General features: G+C 39.7%; 1 protein-coding gene across 3 annotated transcripts; it reads right to left on the minus strand.

Moving 5' to 3' along the window:
* Positions 1–188: 188 nt before the first annotated feature.
* Positions 189–21360, minus strand: casq2 (calsequestrin 2). 3 transcript variants are annotated; one of them, XM_058081290.2, is made up of 11 exons: positions 21240–21360; positions 5954–6038; positions 5763–5863; positions 5541–5652; positions 2504–2577; positions 2280–2410; positions 1037–1082; positions 898–952; positions 709–809; positions 548–622; positions 189–477 (listed from the first exon to the last, which is right to left on the minus strand). In XM_058081290.2, the coding sequence occupies exons 1-11, from the start codon at positions 21258–21260 to the stop codon at positions 295–297; spliced, it is 984 nt and encodes a 327-aa protein (XP_057937273.2). In that variant the 5' UTR covers positions 21261–21360; the 3' UTR covers positions 189–294. The 3 variants fall into 3 exon arrangements, with proteins under 3 accessions (XP_057937273.2, XP_057937274.2, XP_057937272.2); XM_058081291.2 differs by lacking the exon at positions 21240–21360 and adding an exon at positions 20634–20692; XM_058081289.2 differs by lacking the exon at positions 21240–21360 and adding an exon at positions 8018–8699.
* Between the last annotated feature and the right edge of the window lie 557 nt (positions 21361–21917).

Here is a 21917-nt window from a genome sequence, read left to right on the forward strand (position 1 = left end):
ATACATCTTAAGAGAAAATACACAAAAAATCACAATAACCACCCAGTTTCATTTATTAATATTCCTATTAGTGAATGCAAATTGATGTATCAATGCGTTACGGCCTTCCAGCAGGCTGAATGAATTGTCGTCCATTATCGATTATGAATGGCGTCATGTTAACCAGGTGGTATTTATTTACGGTACACATACAGTGGTTAAAGTACATGTATGTTGATTAAATGTACGTATTTTCAGTCTTCACATATTGGGTACGGTGTTGGAAATGCTGTATGTTCAAGTTGGACATGACGGTTACTCATCGTCATCATCATCGTCGTCGTCATCATCTTCATCTTCATCATCATCGTCATCTTCATCCTCATCGTCATCTTCTGTGTTGATTTTCCCAGAAAGCACGTCTTCGATCCAGTCCTCCAGCTCCTGGGCTGAGGGCAGATCCTCCTCGTCGTCCATCAGCATCCACACGCTGTCGGCCTGCCAACGAACGCCAGAGTTCCAAAAAGCCTTAACAAGGACGCGCACACGTTACGTCAGAAGGACTCACATCTGTGACGTTGACCACTCCAATCTGAGGCCTGAACAGATCCACCTTGAAGGTCTTCTCCCAGTAAGGAAGCAACTAAAATGAGTATTTAGATGCTGGGTTAGATTTCAGTTTCAGTGGAAAATGCGTGACCTTGTGTGACCTCTTGTGTGACCTCTCACCAGGGGAAAGTCATCCGGGTCGATCCACACAATGCTGAGCTCAGGAAGGTGCGTGTTATCTCGGGCCACCTCCTTCAGGATCTCCAGGAACTCAAAACCATCTGAGAGTAAGTGCAAACGTATGACATTTAAAGGTACAGTACCGTATTTTCAACAGAAGCGCTGTTGACAGTAAAAGGACTCGCCGACCTGGATCCTCTTCCTCTGCAAAAGCCACAATGTGGATGCCCTCCATGTCATCCTCCTGAAAGGCAACCAGAGATGTGAGAACATGGACCAAATATGGCCAAATATGGCCAAATATGGCGTGGTTTCCACGCAGGCTTACCCAGGTTTCAAACATGTCCTCGGCACGCAGCTTTCTCAGAGTTGGCCTGATGATGAACAAAAAACCAACAGTGCGAGTTACACAACAACACCGGTTCACTAGCTTATTGATGCTAATGTACATTTCAAATACAGTATATACTGTACTGGTACTAATAAGAGTTATATGATATAGCATTAGCTTGGCCAATAACAACAAATTCCAACTAAACATGGGAAAATTCTGAATGATTCAAAATAACAACTCAATAAAAAGCAACGAAAATGATAAATTATATATTTTTTTTAAGTACAGTTTTAATTTTATGAAGAAATAAAAATGTGTAATTGCCCTCACTTTCCTTATTTCGCAGTTTTTTGAACCTATTTTAATTGTAATTGGCCTGTAAAATTAAAAAAATTAACAAATAAAATTAAATAAATAAAAATGTACAGTATAGTTTACACTTTTATAGATAAAATACATAACAATGAAATAACAAATAAAATTCATATTAAAATATTTATTCATACATAAATAAAACTTGAAATCTTTCAATCTTAAATTTTAATCTAATCTAAATCTGTAAAAAAAAATGAAAAAAAAAAATCCACTTGTGCGATTAAAATCAATTTTAGCTGTGGTGCCTTCACTATATTAAAATGGCCGACCATGATAAGTGAATTTCCAAAAAGTAGGATTCAATATTAATAAACACAATATTTTTGTAGATAGAGCAGAAAAACCCTGTTTATGAACTCGGGTCACCTAGCTGTGAGGTCTGCGCGCTAACCACTCGACCGCCGTGCAGCCAGTAAAAATATAATAATAATAATAACAACACCCCTAGAGTCACTTTTACACAACTACCATTCTTTGTTTACATCACATTGCACAGGCTACGAGAACATTGCAGCGACACAACAGACGGCCGCCACTAGCATCGCAAGCTACCAAGCTAACTAGTGAGCGTCTCCAATTTGAGAAAGTGTTCTACACAAAGCGGGGTAGAAGGACAAAGAAGCCAGATGTACCACTTCCACACGGAATGGGAGGCAAGCACTTTTCATCTCGGCTGTGCTGCTGTTCTGCTCGTATTATTATTATTATTATTCTTAGACTGATCATTTATTGAAGTATTTATTTTTTGGTGAGGGAGCGATATTCCAACTGCGATGAAAGGTACGACTGTACCCTTCAAGTCCTTCAAATACTGCTCGACTGTGATGTTTGATCTCAGAGTACTGCAGTGCTGATTGTTTACCGTCTGTGTTCGTTCACAAACTCCACCAGGGCTTCCTCGGAGTGAGGTTTTCCTGGGATGGTGACCGGCTCCTCCATGAAGGGCTCGTAGAAGTCCACCTCGTTCAACTTCAGGGTCAGCTCTTTGGCCACCTGAAGTGGAAAAAAAATACACATCGACATGAGTAAAATGACGACAGCAATGACTAATGGCTAATATGCTAACACGCTAACATGCTCGCTCACAGATTTGTCAAAGGTGGCAAAGAACTTAATGTAGGGTTGGAACTGCTCGGCGGCCTCCTTGAAGGCATCGTAGTCTGGGGGGAGAGAAGGGCAGAGGAGAATGTCATCCCGCCAGCCTCCTCCATCACACTTGTGCTTTCCAAGGCTGACATTTGCACGTCGACGGGCGGAAATAGCTGAACTTTGTGCGGCGCTTATTGCTCCCACAGATGGTCAGCTGCAGGTCACGGACGCAACGTGCAGCCTGGGACAGAAAGAGAGCGAGAGAGCGAGAGAGAGAGAGAGAGAGAGAGAGAGAGAGAGAGCAGCTGCTTGTACAGGCGGGATAAAAATGGAGCTGTAAATCCGTGAAGATGGGAGCGGCAAAAAAAAAAAGCCGCTCATGAGGGACCGCTGCTGGCCCTTTAATTGAAAGGCAAACATGGCAGACGGCGAGGCACCCCGTCATACGGAGTAGCGTATCTCGTCATATTCATGTCATGTCAAAAGGCATTTCGCCAGCCTAGCGTCGGTTAATTCCGGTGTATTTTATGTTTTATATTTCATACATGGTAGTATTTGTAGTAATATTCATACACAGACAGAAACATTTATGCAGCCAAATCAGTGTCCAAGTGGATAAAACAACTGAAAACGAGTCGCAAATGAGACGTTTTTCTGTACAATAAATACTACAGTAGTGTTTCTATTCATAGCAATGTGTACATATGAAGTACTCCGTGGATATACTGCTGTTTTTACAGCAGTATTTTTGCCGTGTGTGGATTCTTTTCAGGCAAACCTAGTGATTTCATTTTCTACCGCTTATCCTCACGAGGGTGGCGGGGGGTGCTGGAGCCTATCCCAGCTGTCTTGGGGCAAGAGGCGGGGTCCACCCTGGACTGGTGGCCAGCCAATCCCAGGGCACACTTTACCATACCGTTACGTTTATCTGTATGACCTTTTAAGTACAGTTTTTTTTACATTATTAGAGCCCTCTTAACATAAAATAACACCCCTATAGTCATCTTTTCACTCCTATCACCCAATATAATGAGTGAAGGAGGGACAGGGGGTGATGTTGGAGGTTCAGAGTTGAGTTTCAGCTTGACCTGGGTTACGGCCGCAACAGTAGCCCGTGTTTTTATTAGGGGTCATTACGCCTGTTTGGGAGATAATTCGAACCTGAAATTGTTTTCATTCATTCATTCATTTTCTACCGCTTATCCTCACGAGGGTCGCCGGGGGTGCTGGAGCCTATCCCAACTGGTGGCCAGCCAATCCCAGGGCACATATAGACAAACAACCATTCACACTCACATTCATACCTATGGACAATTTGGAGTCTGGCATGTCTTTGGAATGTGGGAGGAAACCGGAGTACCCGGAGACCCGGGTGGAATCGAACCCTGGTCTCCTAGCTGTTTATTCATAATGTATATAAATAAACTTGCATAATATTTGTTATATGTTTTTTCATTACAAGAGGACTGTGGCTGGATGGATGTTTTATATTTTATATAACACTAGTAGGGATGTCCGATAATTATCGGTACTGATAATTACCGGCCCGATATCAGCATAAAAAAGCAATATCGGTTTATATCGGTATCAGATTTTTGAAAAGTCATATTAAAAAAAACACTGTATGCAACACATATGTGTTCATTCCACTGCAGATATGTCATGTTACACATATCGGTATCAGTATCGGCTGATATCAGTATGGGATATTGAGCGTTTGATATTATCGCTGTATCGTTTTTTTGGCAAAAAAGCCAATATCATCCCTAAAAACTAGTGTATCTGCTTTAATTCACCCATCCACTGTTTTAAGGGTTGTGTCCTTGGTGTGTGTGTGTGTGTGAGAGTGTGTGTGTGTGTGTGTGTGTGTGTGTGTGTGTGTGTGTGTGTGTGTGTGTGTGTGTGTGTGTGTGAATTCCTGTCCCCAAGCACACTGTTTACTGGCTGCTGTTGACATGACAACAGTGTTTCCGGAGTTTAAAAGTTAAAGGTCGCCTATTTTTAATGATGTTCTGACAGCAATATGCGTCCCGAGAGCCTGTTTATGATCGCCGAGCATGATAAAAATATACTTCTTAATATACTCCACTTTTGAAGCTGTGGGGGTTTTTTGTGATTTTTTCTTTATGGACATGATACCTTCTCTGACGCACTATGAGTCACATGATCATAGTGCGTACATTCCAAACTTCACAGTGGACAGCTTTGTTATTATAAAGGAAAAAGCAGGCTTCGCTACACAGCTTAAATCCTATAAATGTAGTTATATTCTTGTGTTAAACCATGCCAAAATTTCAGATAACGAGTTTTTGCGTATTTGGACGTGAGCACTGAAAGATGTTTGGGATGCTGACAGGCTGTGCGTCCACGCGGCGCCCTCACATCCGGCTTCTGACAAAGTGTGCCCGACAATGAGTGCTCCTCCTCAGGCAGGTGAGGTTGGAGTCAGCGCCACACTGAGCTCCACCGCACCAGAGTTCATACACGGTAAGATAGGGGCCTCCAGCCAGTAGATCCTAAAACCTTTTCAATTATCTTTTCATATTTATTCCAAATTCTTACACTCACGATATTAAAAAGTAGGGTTACTTCGTAGTTAGGAAGCACTTTGGCCGTGTGACCAATCACAGTGGAGTGGGTGTGCCCGGAGGCGGGCCGTGGGTGGAATACATTAAAAGACCTACACACAATAACATTTGAGATCTTCCAGAATCTGCACCTATTCCAGTCGTATTTCCTTGGATTCTTGCTCATCAGCATGGAATCTACTGACACACAAAACGCCGTGTTCCCAGGAAGACTTTCATTCATTTTTTACCGCAAATGAACTCAAATGAAGGGTTGTGTCCTTGGTGTCTACTGTATACGACACACGCTAACACGCTAACCACTCGACCCCCAGGTAGACTTACTGTACCAATTCAACTGCCGATACACTAGGCTTATTTTTTTAAAGTGGAAGTTTTACTTTTCAGTCGTGTCCAATAGTGGTAAAAAGTACGCATAAATTTAGCAATGAAGTCTTCCCACTCACGTTCAGAGTCCTCGCCCTTGAAGTAACCTATGACCCGAATGTCCTCCTCCATCCTGTCGAAGGCCCTCAACTCCAGAGCGTTGTCAATCACCTCCACTGGCTCTTCCAATAACTGGACACATGGGTATTTGGTATTTGGTATTTAGTATTTAGTATTTAGGGTGTCATTTTTTGGGTTCCATTAACAAAAAGTGTCTTTTACTCTGGAGTGTGTCTACTCACGTCCAACAAGAACTCCACCAGGGTGTTTGCAGAGAGCCAGCCATCAAACTCGATCACCCGATCAGCCTTGAAAACGTACACACTGCCTTCCTCCTCCAGGCCTGACACGGGAGCGGACGACACAGCATTGCATCACCTGGACTCCGTAAGCGTTCTTCTTACGATGTTCGATGCTGGAAGGCTTCACTCACCTAGTTTCTTTGCCACCTTTGCGTCCTTGTGGGAGTCCACCATTCCAAAGCCGATGTCTTTCTCCTCCATGACCTGAGCTACAAGCTGCAGGGGAAGAAAAAAAACAGAGACCAAAAATGGTGCATCCGATTCATCGCAAAATTGAGTGCACCTCTTTTGGAGGATTTCAGGGAGGCACTTAGTGGACGAGATGGAAGAAAAGATAGGTGGAAAAGGATTTTGGAAGAAATAAATCCCAAATGTACTACCCTGGAGGACACGGAGACACAGTTACATAATTACTCAGCCTTGTTCTAAAATTACTACAGTAGTCCAGCAGTTGTTGTAACAGAAATGGTCGTACTCTGTGACAAGGTGCTGTATATTTATATCATAATAGTGTTATAAATAGGGCTACAGTACAGTCCAAGGGCCACATACTCAAAATAAAAGGATGCAAGGCCCACTTTGATATTCATCTTCGTGATGGAGGTGAAAAAGCCTCTCAGTATGAACTTGGATTTGTGTCTTTTTTTCGTTTTGACGCCACAGCATAACTGATTTTTATACTTTTTATATTCCTGATGCCCTTTCTGATGAATATCGATGATGCTTACTAGTGGGGATTCGAACTTGAGGCGTCCGCTCCAAAGTCCAGAACGCAAACAAATAATCTTTGGAAAATTTCCTCTCATAATATGAGGTCTTTATTCTCATAATATGTTGACTTTTTTCCCATTTTAGTATAATTTTTTTCTCCAGTTTGTTTCACATAACATTGATTTTGTTTTAAATATTTTAACCCATTTCTGCTAAAATAATTATAAATTTCTCTCATAATATTATGAGTTTATTCTCATAAAATTGTGACCTTATTAATATTTCTATATTTTTATATTTCTTAATATTTTGGCTTTATTATTGTAAAAATGCAGCATTTTTCTTTTCCATTTCTGTTTTTTTTCCAACTATTTCAACTTTCTTCTTGTAAATGTTCTTCTCGTAATTATGACTTTATTCCCATAATATTTTTACTTTATTGTCAGAACTTTTTTTAAATATTGCACTTAATTTGTGTGGAAGGGGGTTGTTATTAATATTACAACTTTTATAAACTACTTCTTTTAATATTTCAACATCATGCCACCAAATTGAAGTGTTTTATTTTTCTTCTTAATATTGTTATTCTTGTAAAATTATGACTTTCTCTCATTAGATTAAAACTTTTTTGTTATTATTTTGACTTTGTTCTTGTACAGTTAGAGCTATTTTTTCCTACACCAATACCCTACACATATAGCTAATTATTGGCCTACAAGGTAAGCGTATATTCTTTCCAGTGGAACAAAATGCAGCTAAAAGGTGGATATTAATCATACTGCATGGTTTAATGACATTTTGGAGCAAAGTTGTGTAGTGAAATATCAGGAGTGCACTGGTATTAGAGGTCAGCACTGTACTGTATGTAACCTGAGATGGATTGGCCACATTGTTTCCTACAGTGTGGGATTCCAAAACACATTTGTAACATATATCCCGCGTGGTTAACGACTTTGAATAGAAAAGAAGATCATGCATTGTCACGGATTAAATTAGCATTAAAAATATAAACGAATTTAGCTGAGAAGGCATCCAAAGTGCGAGTGCAAAGTGTTAAACATTTAAATGTATTTACCTGAAAATTGAAAAAGTGAAAAAATATATATTATGTTGTGATTAGGTGTAAAGCATGACATCTAGCGGCCAGGTTGGGCATTGCATTAAAAAACTGACGTCCCCTCCTCAATGTGGTTTTCAGGTGTTTTTTTATTTTTAGACAATTAGGTGTCTTGAACATCCACCATAGCAAAGAACACCGGTTCTGTACCTCTGCAGACATCAAGAAACCTACTGGTTGGCTTTACAAATTAAAGAGGAAATGCTTTTATTAATAATAGTGAGGAACACCGTGACCTTGGGGAGTTGTTTAAATGGCTCCTTAATGTTGAAAGGCCCCCATTGTCGGTTACCCCCCCCCCCCCCCCCCCCCCCCAACGAGGCTGATCCTCCCACCAGGATCTCAACGTTCCCGTCACACTTCCTACCTCCAGAACCAACTCGGTCATCTGGTGTTGTTTTTGTTGCTCCTTGTTGTCGGCCACGGGCTCGTGGTAGAACAGGCAGAGCATGCCGTACTGCTTCAAGGCTTTTTTGTAGTTCTTGTCGTTGATGTCGAGGACGCGGTCTTTCCCGTCATACTGTGGGAACTCCAAGCCCTTCTCGGCCTGGGCTTGGGGTACGAGGCTGAGGCACGGGAGCAGGAACAGCCACAGGGAGAACATGGTGCTTGGCTACGAGCTACAAGCCCCCAACGTCCACAAGAGAAGTTTGGATTCACGGTGCGTGGACGCAAAGGTCACACAGGCCCCGGGAAAGGTTAGAGTGGAAATCCGTCACAATTGTAGCGACAAAGTCCTGTCAGTGGTGGCAATCATGCATCCCGAGTTGTCTCCAGAAGTATGACTTTTCCGTGCATCCTTTTTTTGTGTACCCCCGCTGTCTCTGCTCCTTCACGCCTCACCAGAGGAGAAAGAGGCTTTGAGTGCGGGGAGGAAACCATACATAGCAGCGCTCCACCTCCAGCCGTACATGCAGGCCAGGCCCATTTTTAGGAGAGCAGTTGTTTGAGGGCTAAAAATAAACCTCCAAGTGAGAAAGTGAGGTGGTGACTTACGGCGCTGGATCAACCGTGATGTCGGGGTTGAGGTTTAGGGGGGTTCGGTTATTCTGGGGAGGACCAAAAACAACGTGGATGTGTGATTTAGCGCTTTGAGAAGATAACCAAAGAGTATTTTAGGTGGCAACAGGTGCGTGCAAAGCATAACTTGGACAATGGATGTGATGCCTCGCATTAGGAAGATGGGAAGGGGAGAGGAACAGCTCATTATCCAAAATATACCAACATCATTGTCCTATAACAATACAAGCAAGGATGAAGAGTCTTGAACCAGTCATGATGTGCTATATATATCACTATATTGACACGCTCTATGGTACCCATTATGGCATTGGATGCTCATATCACCCAGTACTTTGGTACGTGACAAAAAATTAAAAAATTAAACATTTAAAATAAAAAATATATAAATTTTAACAAATTTTAACAATTAAAAAATTTTAAAAATACAAAAAAAAATTATTCAATATATGCTATATATATCACTATATTGACACTTACTATGGTACCCATTATGTCATTGGATGCTCATATCACCTCCTACTTCGGTATGTGACAAAAAATAAAAAAAAATAAACATTTAAAATTTTTTAAAAATTAAATTTTAACAATTAAAAAAATTGTAAAAATACAAACAATTTTTTTTATTAAATATATGCTATATATATATATATATCACTATATTGACAGTTACTATGGTACCCATTATGTCATTGGATGCTCATATCACCTCCTACTTCGGTATGTGACAAAAAATGTAAAAAAAATAAACATTTACATTTTTTTTAAATTAAATTTTAACAATTAAAAAAAAATTAAAAATACAAACAAATTTTTTTTATTAAATATATGCTATATATATATATCACTATGTTGACAGTTACTGTGGTACCCATTATGTCATTGGATGCTCATATCACCTCATATTTCGGTATGTGACAAAAAAATCTAAAAATTAAACATTTACATTTTTAAAAATTTTTAATTTTAACAAATTTTAACAATAGAAAAATTTTAAAAATTAAAAAATATATATATATTTTTATTAAATATATGCTATATATATCACTATATTGACAGTTACTATGGTACCCATTATGTCATTACATGGTCATATCACATCCTACTTCGGTATGTGACAAAAAATTTAAAAAGCAATGTAAATTTAAAATAAAATTTAAACAAACTTAGTAAATTATATTAGGAAAGCAGGAAGTGAACAAATGTCCCACGTTCATGACCACGTTCATGAAGAGAACGCTTCTTAGCTTTAGCCATCAGGAAGGCATGTCCGTGTCAATGCCTGACAGAAAATGAACATTTTGAGCAGATTTTGCCTATTTTAGCCTGCGGTCGTACCAGGTCTGTATTCCTCGATGACCAAGTCAGTGGGCTGATCTAAAGCCAAAAGAGCTTTTCACTTATGAAGGACCGAAGTGAAGGCAGCACAAACAAGCAGCAAGTGCAGGCCTGAAGGATTAATAAAGTACTGTATTGCTATTATTAGGAAGGACAATATGTATTTACAGCACAGCCATGCAACCATAATGGAAACCACCAGACCCTAATTGAAGATGATTTATTGGCCTTTTTTCCACTTAGTGGAAACAGAGCTCACTAATAATATCAACTGGTTCTGTTTCAGTCCTCTGTGAAAGTCACAAGAGGACAAGAAGAAGAAACTCATCAAGTTGGGACACTCGCTGGCCACAACATTAGGGACACCTGCACACTCTAATACATTCATTCATTCATTTTCTAGAAAATGAATGAATGAACAAATGTGCACTTCACACTTTATTTCTTCCTGCTGATTAGTTGATGCACTTGTCCTTCTAAAATGTGCCGATAGGGGGCGAACAAGACAAGGGAATGTTGGTGTTTTACCACCATGCCTCATGCAGTTAGTCAAGTCAAAGATGTAAATACATGACCTCACACTGTGGCGTGGGTTTCACTAACAAGGTTTTCGTGTGTGCTCATGCAAGGTGAGCTTTCGGTGTCAGTCCCCCCCCGCCCCCCTGCCCCAATCCCCCTGGAGTCATCTCTGGACGTGTGTTGGCCTGCTCAAGGACACTTCAGCATCTTTCCTGCTGTGTTTATGTTGCAGCTATGCTGTAGGAGCTTCTTCGGTATGTTTGGCTATGCAATGCAATGTGGGGGGGGGGGGGGGGGGGGCGTGGGGGCGTGGGGGGGCATGGCGATGTGTTGACTTAGTGAAAGAGGAGAAAATGGAATAATACGAACAACACAAAGCAACACATACACACAGTAAAGTAAACCTGAAGTGAAAATGGAAAATTCCACATCTTAAAAAGGAGTGGTGGCCGGCTGACCAAACCAGGAGGGAGAAAAAAAAAGGGGGGGGGCAATAAAAACACAGCACTTGCAATTGAAACTAACTTGGCAAACGGCATTGTTGTTGCGGTGCGAAACAAATATGGCTGGATGCTTTGGTGCCAACTAATCACGACTTTTCAACACAAATCAACGTGAACCCTTTGGGGTCTTAGATCCTATCTATTTTTAACCTCAGGAATTTTGTTGTTGGCTAACACTGACAAAACCACGTTACAAAACAGTGACACCAGGGGACCTCTTTGGAATATTTGGAATTATTCTACAAAACACACGACAGCTTTTCACTTCTATGGTATGAATGTGAGTGTGAATGGTTGTTTGTCTATATGTGCCGTGCCTGGGATAGGCTCCAGCATTCCAGTGACCTTAGTGAGGATAAGCGGAATAGAAAATGATGGATGTACTTAATGTCTAAAGCAGTGATTCCCAAAGTGTGGGCTGTGGCCCCCTGGTGGGCTGTGGTGGTACTGCAGGTGGGCAATGAGAGGTCATTCATTCATTCATTTTCTACCGCTTATCCTACCGCTTATTCTACCGAGAGGCGGGGTACACCCTGGGGCACATATAGACAAACAACCATTCACACTCACATTCATACCTATGGACAATTTGGAGTGGCTAATTAACCTAGCATGTTTTTGGAATGTGGGAGGAAACCGGAGTACCCGGAGAAAACCCACGCATGCACGGGGAGAACATGCAAACTCCACACAGAGATGGCAGAGGGTGGAATTGAACCCTGGTCTCCTAGCTGTGAGGTCTGCGCGCTAACCACTCGACCGCCGTGCCGCCCCAGCTTGATTCAAATATTTAAAAATATTTATTGCCTAATTTAAAACATATATTTATGGGCCTAAGTAATAACAGGTCCCAAGTAATAAAAAGGTCCCTTTTACGAGTCTGCTTTAGGGTTAGAGTTCTCAGCGTTGCCAGATAATAACCATATTTGTACAATCATTTCATTCAATATAAGATCAATGAATCCAAAAATCCCACAATTTAGGATCATTTGACCCCTTCAGCGGCTATCGGGAAACGGCAAACCTCCTCAGCTGGCGAGAGACGAGGGAAACAGACACACATCACATTATCACTATATTGAGGCCTGGCAAAATTAGCCACTTCATTTTTATTTCTTGTATGATTTGATTTATTCACTAATTATTATTGTCCCAGGCAACATTCCCACAAGAACGAGAAATCACGTCGTCACGTTGCTCTGTATTAAATATAAGACTCAAATGATAGTTGTCCCTAATGCAGAGTCAGCACAAGTGTGGCTGGACACACACAAACGCACACAAACAGACACACACAAACACGCTCACAAGTTCAGCTCAACAAACCGGGGGCGCTTTGTGACATAACAAGCAGGTTGAGGAAGACAACAACACAATCCTCAAGGCGAAGCTGACATTTGCAAAAGAGCAGACGATGTCATCAAGCCGCGCCTGGGCTGGTGTGTCTTACATAAACGCTAGCGTGCAGACTGACATTCGTGTGTGTACATAAAGGCTTTTCAGTTCATTATTCTGGCGGGAAAAGATCATCTACATGACAGAAGCATGCTCCTGTTTTTTAAGAACCTCCGCTAGTCAAAGATCCTCCTTTGGGATGTATTTGGAGCGAGTGTACTTGATGATATAATAAATGATACAATAACCATATTGTCCACCTGCTTATTTGTGACGAGTAGGAATGCAATGGTGGGAACCATGAATGGAGTCATCCATGACTTACTTCACCTTAGGGGGTGGGAGAATTCCCTTGTACTTTTCCACACATGCTCCCACGACCAGGCTCCCCTTCCTTCCCTGCGGTGGCGGTCAACCGTTATCTTTCACATCTGCAATACAGATTGGGTTTTTAAAAATTACATTCAACGTTTGGCAAAATTGCAGAAGATGAAAATGCACCAATATGTGCCCATAAAGTCATATTATTTACATAATGCCCAAATCAACGTTTAATGTATGCTAATCAAGATAAATGTGTGCCAACATGCTAAATAAAGTCTCTTATCTGTTATCTCAGCATATGTCGTACACCTCATAAAGTCTTTACCAATATTTTTGTTATTATAAACTCATTGTGGAACATCTGGGACTGATTTATCATCTGTAGTAAGCTAACTGGTATGCTAAGCTAATCATTAGGCGTAAACATTCAGGAATAATCTGATTGTTCCGACACCAAAATAACAAAATGATATGTACATTGAATAATTTATGGACTATTTATTCATAAAGTAATAAAAGATGTGTGTATTTTTCACACTCATTTTCAGTTTATCATATGCTAATTATGGTAAATGTCCATCATAGCTTGAAGGCTAATCAACTTCACTAAGCTAATTTCAAGAGTCGGGAACAAACATTGTGGGATAATCTGACACAAAAATGACAAAATTATGTATACACAGTGAATTGTGTAATGTTTTTGTGTATATTTCTGTAAATTTTATATGTGGCATGCTTCTTTCCCCTTCATCTTATGCTAATTTTGAGCTAAATGTGTGTCCTAGCCTGCAGGCTAATCAACTTCACTTACTCTTTTACCTTTGTACATAACCGGTACCTTTCAACCAAGTTTTTCGCATTTTTCAGCCCTTGTGCATACTGTATGCATGGTAAACATTTAGGACTGATGTTTGTGGATTTTATCATCTGTAATTACCACAATAGAATATTCTAAGAGTATTGATAGGTCAGAAAAGTGGAAGTAATAATAATAATAATACATTTTATTTGTATAGCGCTTTTCAAAATACTCAAAGACACTTTACAGAAAAATAGAGTTGAATAAAAACAAGTAAACAGAGTAAAAGATACGTTAAAATACAACATTCATTCGTTTATACACAGTTAAAACATGAGTAAAAGCGGGGCAGGGTAGCATCATAGGTCCCCTTGATATTAAATGACATGTACTGAAGATGCCTTACTTCTCCTTTGTAGGACTTAACAATATTTAGCAAATTGCAATGTATGTGGAGCATAACATCATCACTTGCATAGCAATACCGCCATATTGTATACCAATATCAGGCAATAATTGGCCAATATTATCAGACAGCCACAGTAAAGTTTGTATCTTTTTTGCATATTTCAGTCACCTTCCTCTTCCAAAGTCACGGAACGCCGTGGAAAACTAAATAAGAGCCATAGCTTGAGGGCTCACCAAAATGTCACACTGTTGCATTTTGATTTTATCAACTGCAGCACATAACTCGCCGTGCAAATAGCTAACACTCGGTATGAATCTGATTGCAAGATAATGGTCCAAACAGGGAGACATAAACAGATCTGCTTTTTGTAAACCGAGGCGTCACGTGTTTAGTTTTCCGTTCACCTTCACCTTCCTTGTGCAAGTAGCCGCAGTTCATAGTCTCTTGTTGTAAAGCCACCTGTGATAAGGTGTGTTTTTCTCTGCTTGCATTATGACTAACAGGACTGTTGATAAGATGTCATGTTTTAGCATGCTAAATGTAGGCTACCATGTCAGCAAAACGCTTGATCAGGCTAAAGGCTACTTAAACCTGCCTCAAATAATGAAAGGAAGCGCCATTGATTCTCATGCACCGCAATGCGCCTGCCCTTGAGATTGTGTTTCCTGCTTTTATTATGCTAGAAAATGTTTCCTTATTCCATCGAGGGGCTATTAAAATGATTTAGTGCTGCAGCCCCCGGAATGCTGCCGTACTTTGTTAAGAAGTGCGTTTAGGGAATCTCGTCGCGACCACTCCTATGTAAGGTGTGTTGAGGAATTTTCAACTTCCTGTAATTTAAGTGGAAGAACCGTGTATAGGTGCTTCCTTTTAACCGCTACAAATTGAAAATTTAACAAATAGTTCATAATTAATGAATTAGTGCACTCCGTCCTACTAGTAGGCTTGTGGAGTATTGGAAACAATTTGTCAGATTGTCATGTATGGATAACCATATGGCAAGACAACTGCATATTAGTCACTGTGGTACATAGAAATATACCATGGAAAGAATTTTTGAATGTTCTTGTATGGGATGACTCTAAACGTACCTTAAAGCAATTGAAAACCTTTTGAAGGCAAAGAAATTGAATATTATTCAATGGCATGAGCGTAAAAGTACCATGAAAGCAACTGGAATGAGCCGAAACACACCCTGAAAGCAATTCAAGACCTTTGAATTGCAAATAAAGGCAAAAGATTTGAATAATCTCCAACAGAATGTGTAAAAAAATACCATGAAATGTACTTAAGACCTTTTGAAGTCAAAGTCATTGGATAATCATCAATTAAATGGGCCTAAACATACCGTGGAAGCAATACTTCAATACTTGCTGAAGGTAAACAGATGGAATATTTTTCAATGGAATGAGTCTAAACATAACATGAAAGCAACTCATTACGTTTTCAAGGTCAAATAAATGAAATAGTCTTCTAGTCCTGAAATCCTGAAAGCAAGACTTTTTTGAAGGCAAACAAATTGAATCTCATTCATCAACAGAATGAACCTGAATAGAACATAAAAGCAACTCAGGATGTTTGGAAGGCAAATAAATGGAATATTCAACAACCAACTGAAGCCCTGCGATCCCTAAATGCAACAATCTTGCATGATATAATATTGCAATTTTTATGTTTTATTTTCTTTCAATTATAAATCATGTCTTGGATTTTGCCTTAAAAAAACATATCCACCCATCCTTTTTCTGTGCCGCTTATCCTTATTTCCAAATACAGCTCATTAGTTGTTCCACATTAGTTAGAACCTTGTTGTAAATGGAAATTAATAAAATAAGAATTAAATATTGGTAACATCACAGTATATATTCAAATATAATTGAACAGACTGAAGTATTACTGTTAAAATATTAATATTAAAACACAATTTTGGGTTAGCACCAGTGGTTAGCACGCAGACCTCACAGCTAAGAGACCCATGTTCAATTCCACCCTCGGCCATCTCTGTGTGGAGTTTGTAAAAGTTTTTTTTTCTTGATTCTTGTAAAATTTTATGAATATCAAAAACAGCTCTCGGTTAAAATCAATCAAAATGGAGCACAAATATCTTGTAAAAGTTTGATATTGGCTCTCGTTCATTTGTGCATATTTACCTTTTTTTTAGTGCAACTTCAACTAGAATTTATTTCATATTCTATGCAATACTCATTAATAGTAATGGTAATGGTTTCATTTCATTTGAACATGCATCAGATTCCAATTGAGTGCATCCCATAATCAGTTCCCAGTTCCACATGTCCAAAAGGAGTAGGAAGAAGCAAAGCTTATTAAATCCTACCCCTCCATCTGGTACTTTTACAATCACTAACTCTTACATTTGTTCACTTCCTGCTTTCCTAATATAGTTTAAGGTTTGCCCCACTATTTGAGGTGTCTGTTTAAATACAAAGCGATTGAGCCACGCTACCTTCGTGGTTGACTGGTAGAACGCCATCGACATAATGGGCACCCCTGGCTTACACCCAACTGTTGAACTGAACAAATTTAAACTGGTCCCGTGATATAAAGAATTGATGAATCATGGTTTTGAGGTCCTCAAAAACAGCAGAACGCTCTTGCCAGGAAGAGGATCTCTGACTAGAATTTTTGCAGGGATTATTTTTAAATAGCAGCAAATCTTTGACTGGAATGAGTCCCCCCCCCCCAGAATGATTGAATTGAATACACAAATAAGGGGTCATACTGTCAACAATAGCTATTGTCGTGCTTGAAAGAAAATGTCAAATGTTTGTATTCCCACTGCTCTTTTAAAACTTCCACTTTCATTTTGAAATGCCGTTTCTTTGAATTCCCTTTGTCAGACATCGCACCACATCCACTTAACCTCCACCCTCGCTCTCCCTCGCTCCGGCTCTCAAGAGGAAACCCATGATATTGTCCTTCTGGAAAAGTACTGGCATCCAGGCCAAGCTTTGTTCATTGTCTCTATTGGATGCCGCAAAAAAACAGCCTTCAGGAACGAATGCAGCAAAGCGCCTTCACGGTCTTGTCAAGGAGATATTATTATCATTATTATCATTATTATCATTGGACTCCAAATGGAAGCAACACAAATAAAACCAAAACGGACATTTTTGGAGATGGTTATCGAATGACAAAGTCAACTTGTTTCCTCGCCTGGAGGTCCACTGAGTAGGACGGAGGCGCCGCTTCCTCGGCCTTACTAATGGAATGTCTCCAGTTGTGTACTGTAGATGGATGCTTAAGATTGTGTTGCTTGTTTTGGGGTGAAAGGCTGCCGTTTTATTGACTGGAATGGTAGAATGCATCCATAGGTGATGCTTTCCAGGGTCAAGGAGGTTCAAGTTTGGGTACCCATTTATAAATCACTGGTATTTTGGATCAGCAATTTCACTTAAATATTAATCTGGGTAAAACTGTTCATTTTGTTAATACTTGGGTTGTTTATACTGTCTATTTTTCTATATTGTGTATTTTGTACTGCTTAACTGATTCTGTACTCTTGCTGCTGTGCAATACAAATTTCCCCACTGAGGGACGAATAAAGGCATATCTTATCTTATCTAAATAATAATAATAATAATACATTTTATTTGTATAGCGCTTTTCAGAGTACTCAAAGACACTTTACAGTAGAGAAAAAAAAATAAAAATAGAGTAAAAGATGCATTAAAATACAATATCCATACATTCATTCAGAGCTAAAAACAAGGCTAAAAATATAGCTACTATTAATACTAATACTAATTATTGGAACCTGCATACACAAGCGAAGCCAATCCTGAGAAAGGGTATTGCAAGTTGCATCTTCTCTGAAGAGCAGCAACATGGTCGCCTCCAACATGAGCAAAGATTGTTCAACATCATGGTGTAGGGGAAGTATACCAAAATCTAGCTCAGAGATTTCTGAGGAACATAGCGAGGAAATGGAAGACCACAGGCACAGTTCTAGTGAAGGCCTGGAGAAGTCCTATGAACTTCATATCGCTTCTCATCTATCACCGTGTTTGTCTGCGATATGATATACTTAACTGAAATGGCCGATCCCAACAACCAGTCGTTTATAAAGGATCATCTTGAAAATGATCAGGGGTGCCCAAACTTTTTCATACCACTGCAATTGAATGAGACGTGGTTTCAAACCATTGTTGAGACTGTGCTACACAGCTGATTTTACAAGAATTTTACAGGCAGTGAACTCATCGTTTGTGCAGGTGTACCTCATGTTGATGGGCTCATGTGTCAAAACAACACGGGGGCCAGACTGGATACTTCCTCACAGCAAATGAGGAAGTTTGGAGGAAAAACATGAATTCATCAGCATGTGCTGCTTATTTGACTTAGACCTGTCAGGAAAAAGAAGGGGGCGGGGGGGAGAAAAAACAGTACTCCTGACTCAGCATGTGCTACAACGGGTTAGCGTGTTGCTATGAGATGTCACGGGATGCTGGTGCTATGAGTCACGGTCTAAATGGGAATAACGGTCATGCTTCTTTTCTAAATGCCACTTTCTGATTAAAAAGATATCAAAAGTGGAAAATAAAAACATGGATGGAGAGCAGAGGAAAATAAGTATTTAAGATATTTTATTTGAAGTGGCCAATTACCCTAGCATGTTTTTGGAATGTGGGAGGAAACCGGAGTACCTGGAGTAAACCACAAAAAGCACGGGGAGAACATGCAAACTCCACACAGAGATGGTCGAGGGTGGGATTGAACTCGGGTCTCCTAGCTAACCACTCGTGCAGAAACAAATAGTATTCCATGTACTTCAGAAATGGAGGAAACCTTGGATAACAATGGCTATGGAGGTTATGGAGCTCCATGCAAGATTTCATCTCATGAGGTAAGGATGACTGGAGGATGAGAAAGGCAGAGAATTACATAACTGGGAAATGATATCAAGGGGCGTGGGACCAATATCGCCAAGAAAAACAATGCTAACACGCTTCACTGTGATGGATTGCCTTCGCAAAGTCCCCCTGCTCAAGACCACACGTGTACAGGCCAACAACCTAAATGGTTGGGAGAATATGATGTGGTCACAGGTATGGAAATGCAACACTGTATTGTACTGCATTACACTTTAGCTTCAAAATACCGGAGGTATTTTCCATGACGCCCATTGTTAGCTAGCTCATATAAACTCATTTTCTCGTGCAAAAATGCACAGAAAAAAATATGTGTTCATTTTTCACGTACAGATTGTGAATTATGGGCGAAAGTACTACTCCTGTAAATGTGTCCCCGCGCACAAAGTGACGTTGAGGTTTCAGAGCTACAGCTTTGCGTGGGTCAAAACCGCAAAAGTAGCCTGTGTTTTTATGATAAAGATTAGCTCGTTCAAAGCTGCAATAAAAGCCTGTTCTTTTGGCAATCAGGTCTGGTGCTTGTGTGTCTCACCAAACATTACACATTAACATGACTGACACCTCAGTGACACGTGCATATAAGAATACCTTATATTAATATTTTAGCCTGTTACACGTTCTTATGCATGAAACTTACATAACATTCATTTAATCTGCATATTTTTGTATTAATAATATGCCATAAAACAGCCACAAAACAGCATGATTTATTTTGTATATTTTTGAAAAACCATGATAAGTAACAACAGTAACATTTAAACATAGGAAGTGAAGTGAACATGTGACTTTGTTAAGCGTGTGGTTTATTAGAAACTAATACAACCATGTCCGTAATGTAAATCCTGTACTACACACGTCGGTCACTAAAGCCCTGAATGTGACTTGGGGGTGGGGGATTTGGGCGAAGGGGGCTAGACGAAAGAGGGCTTGAAATCAGCCAATCCTCTTCTGCCTGTGAGCAGATTAATAAAACCTCTCCAGGCCTTATTACATAACAGAAACCGTTAAAAAAAATAAATAAATATGTCCAGACGTCAGACACGGCAACAAAGTGAAACATCAGCCTGGAGTGAAAACAGCCAGAGTCCACTTTTCATCTGGCTTGAATTTAGAAGTAATTCAGGGATGTCATCAAACAGACGCTCGGGCTTCTCATGACTTGGCGCTGGACGCAAGACCGCATGATCCATAAAGATTGCACCCAGTACGACACGCCCCTGCACACTTCAAGGAATTAAAAGCAGGCTTGAATGTCAGTAAAAACGTTGCGGTTCGCTTGGCAGAGGGAGTGCCGACTTCTGTGCAACTGCCTGTATCGATGCGCAAAAAATGGGGCAAACTATCTGAATGTTCTGAACTATGCACCACAATGGAGGTCCGCGTGGATGCCATCTAGGGATGGCCGATATTAGCTTTATTGCCGAAAACAGATATCCCCAAACTCTTGATATCCCATCAATATATCAGTTTTCATGATTGTGAAAAAATCTGACACCGATATCGCATTTTTATGCTGATATCAGGTCGATAATAATCAGTATTGGTAATTATCAAACATCCCTAATGTAACATCCCCCGCAACGTAGAAAATGAATGAATGAATAACATTATGTCTACAATTTTGTTTTTATCATTAACCCTTTTTCTTTATAATCATACAAATAAACTTGCCACATTACATACATTTCCCTCAACAACACACTCATGATTAACATTAGCTAGTACAGCATGTCAACTAAGACACTAATAGACTGAAACGAAAATAATACAAAACACATATACTGTACCTTAATGGCTGCACACATGCCTTAGGAGGGAATTATAGACATGATTTTGAACCTTTAGCAACTATTAGCCTTTGAGCTCTAAATAGTGTGGCAACAACGGAGCTTATTTTCTATTAGTGTAACGACTAAACGTGCACGTGTGGAAACGACGATTTTACGGAAAATTAGTTCCGCCTCATTAACTTACGTATATATGCACCTCGGTAGGAACAAAAAAAACGAAAATAGGGAGGAACTTCAAACTGACAACATACACTGACAGTAGAGGCAGTTACACCTAATGTTGTCAACTTCTCTTCTTCTGCAAACTAGCTGACACCGATTCAACAGCTCCCCTGCTGGTTGCAACTAAGTACTACACCGACTGAATTCTTAAGGGTGCCATATAATGTAAAGCCAAAGTAGTTTAAGCCTCTCATCCACATGGAGGTGGCCTAAACCGGTATTTAAAAAAATAGTTTCCATTGTAGGAAAACCTGAAATGATTGCCATTGTAGAGTGCTGACGTCATTGAAACACCGCCGGCTCGTCGCCGTCACGTGACCAGAAGTGCCTTTTGAAAACAAGCCAACATAACATCCGAGTATTTCGACTGACATGACTCACCTCAGTTGACATTCTCCTCATATTTTGTTGTCTTACACTTCATAATGGCTCACAAAAGTAATTCAACTTCTAGGAAGCCCTGATGTGCCTCCATAATGGACTTATGCACGTGCGTTCCTCTTCCTGCTCTATGGGTTGGAATGTCACGTGGTTCCGCCCATCGCGGAATTATTATACAGTATTGTGGGACCTCGTAAAGTTCATTAAAATTGATGAAAAATACCATACTTTGGGACCTAAATATGCCATGTCTATTCCTGAATCAATGAAGCACATCTTTTGTTTCCACAATTCTTTATTTCAAATCTCGTCAAATAAAATCCATAAAAATAACAATGTTTCCGCTCAAAAAATAATGAAAAATTTTAAAGCTCTTTCCCATAACATCGTAACTCTTAACAATCGATCCTCCAGTCATTCAACCATATGGACTGATGGAAAAAAAAAACAATTGAACACTGTCACAAAATACAATAATAACGACAATGATTCTTTGTTACTCGTTTTTTTTGTCTCGCATGGAAACAATGAACTGGTTCCATTCAAATAACTGGTGCTTTTATTATTAATAGGCAGCTAAATGGAAATCTACAACACGGCAATTCTAGATTTAATCAGATGGCTTAAACAAAATGTCACTGCACACATGTCTCTAATATATATATATATATATATATA

This window comes from Doryrhamphus excisus, linkage group LG12, assembly GCF_037039965.1.
Source record: "Doryrhamphus excisus strain RoL-2023G ecotype Guam linkage group LG12, RoL_Dexc_Guam_v1.1, whole genome shotgun sequence".
Taxonomy (NCBI): domain Eukaryota; kingdom Metazoa; phylum Chordata; class Actinopteri; order Syngnathiformes; family Syngnathidae; genus Doryrhamphus; species Doryrhamphus excisus.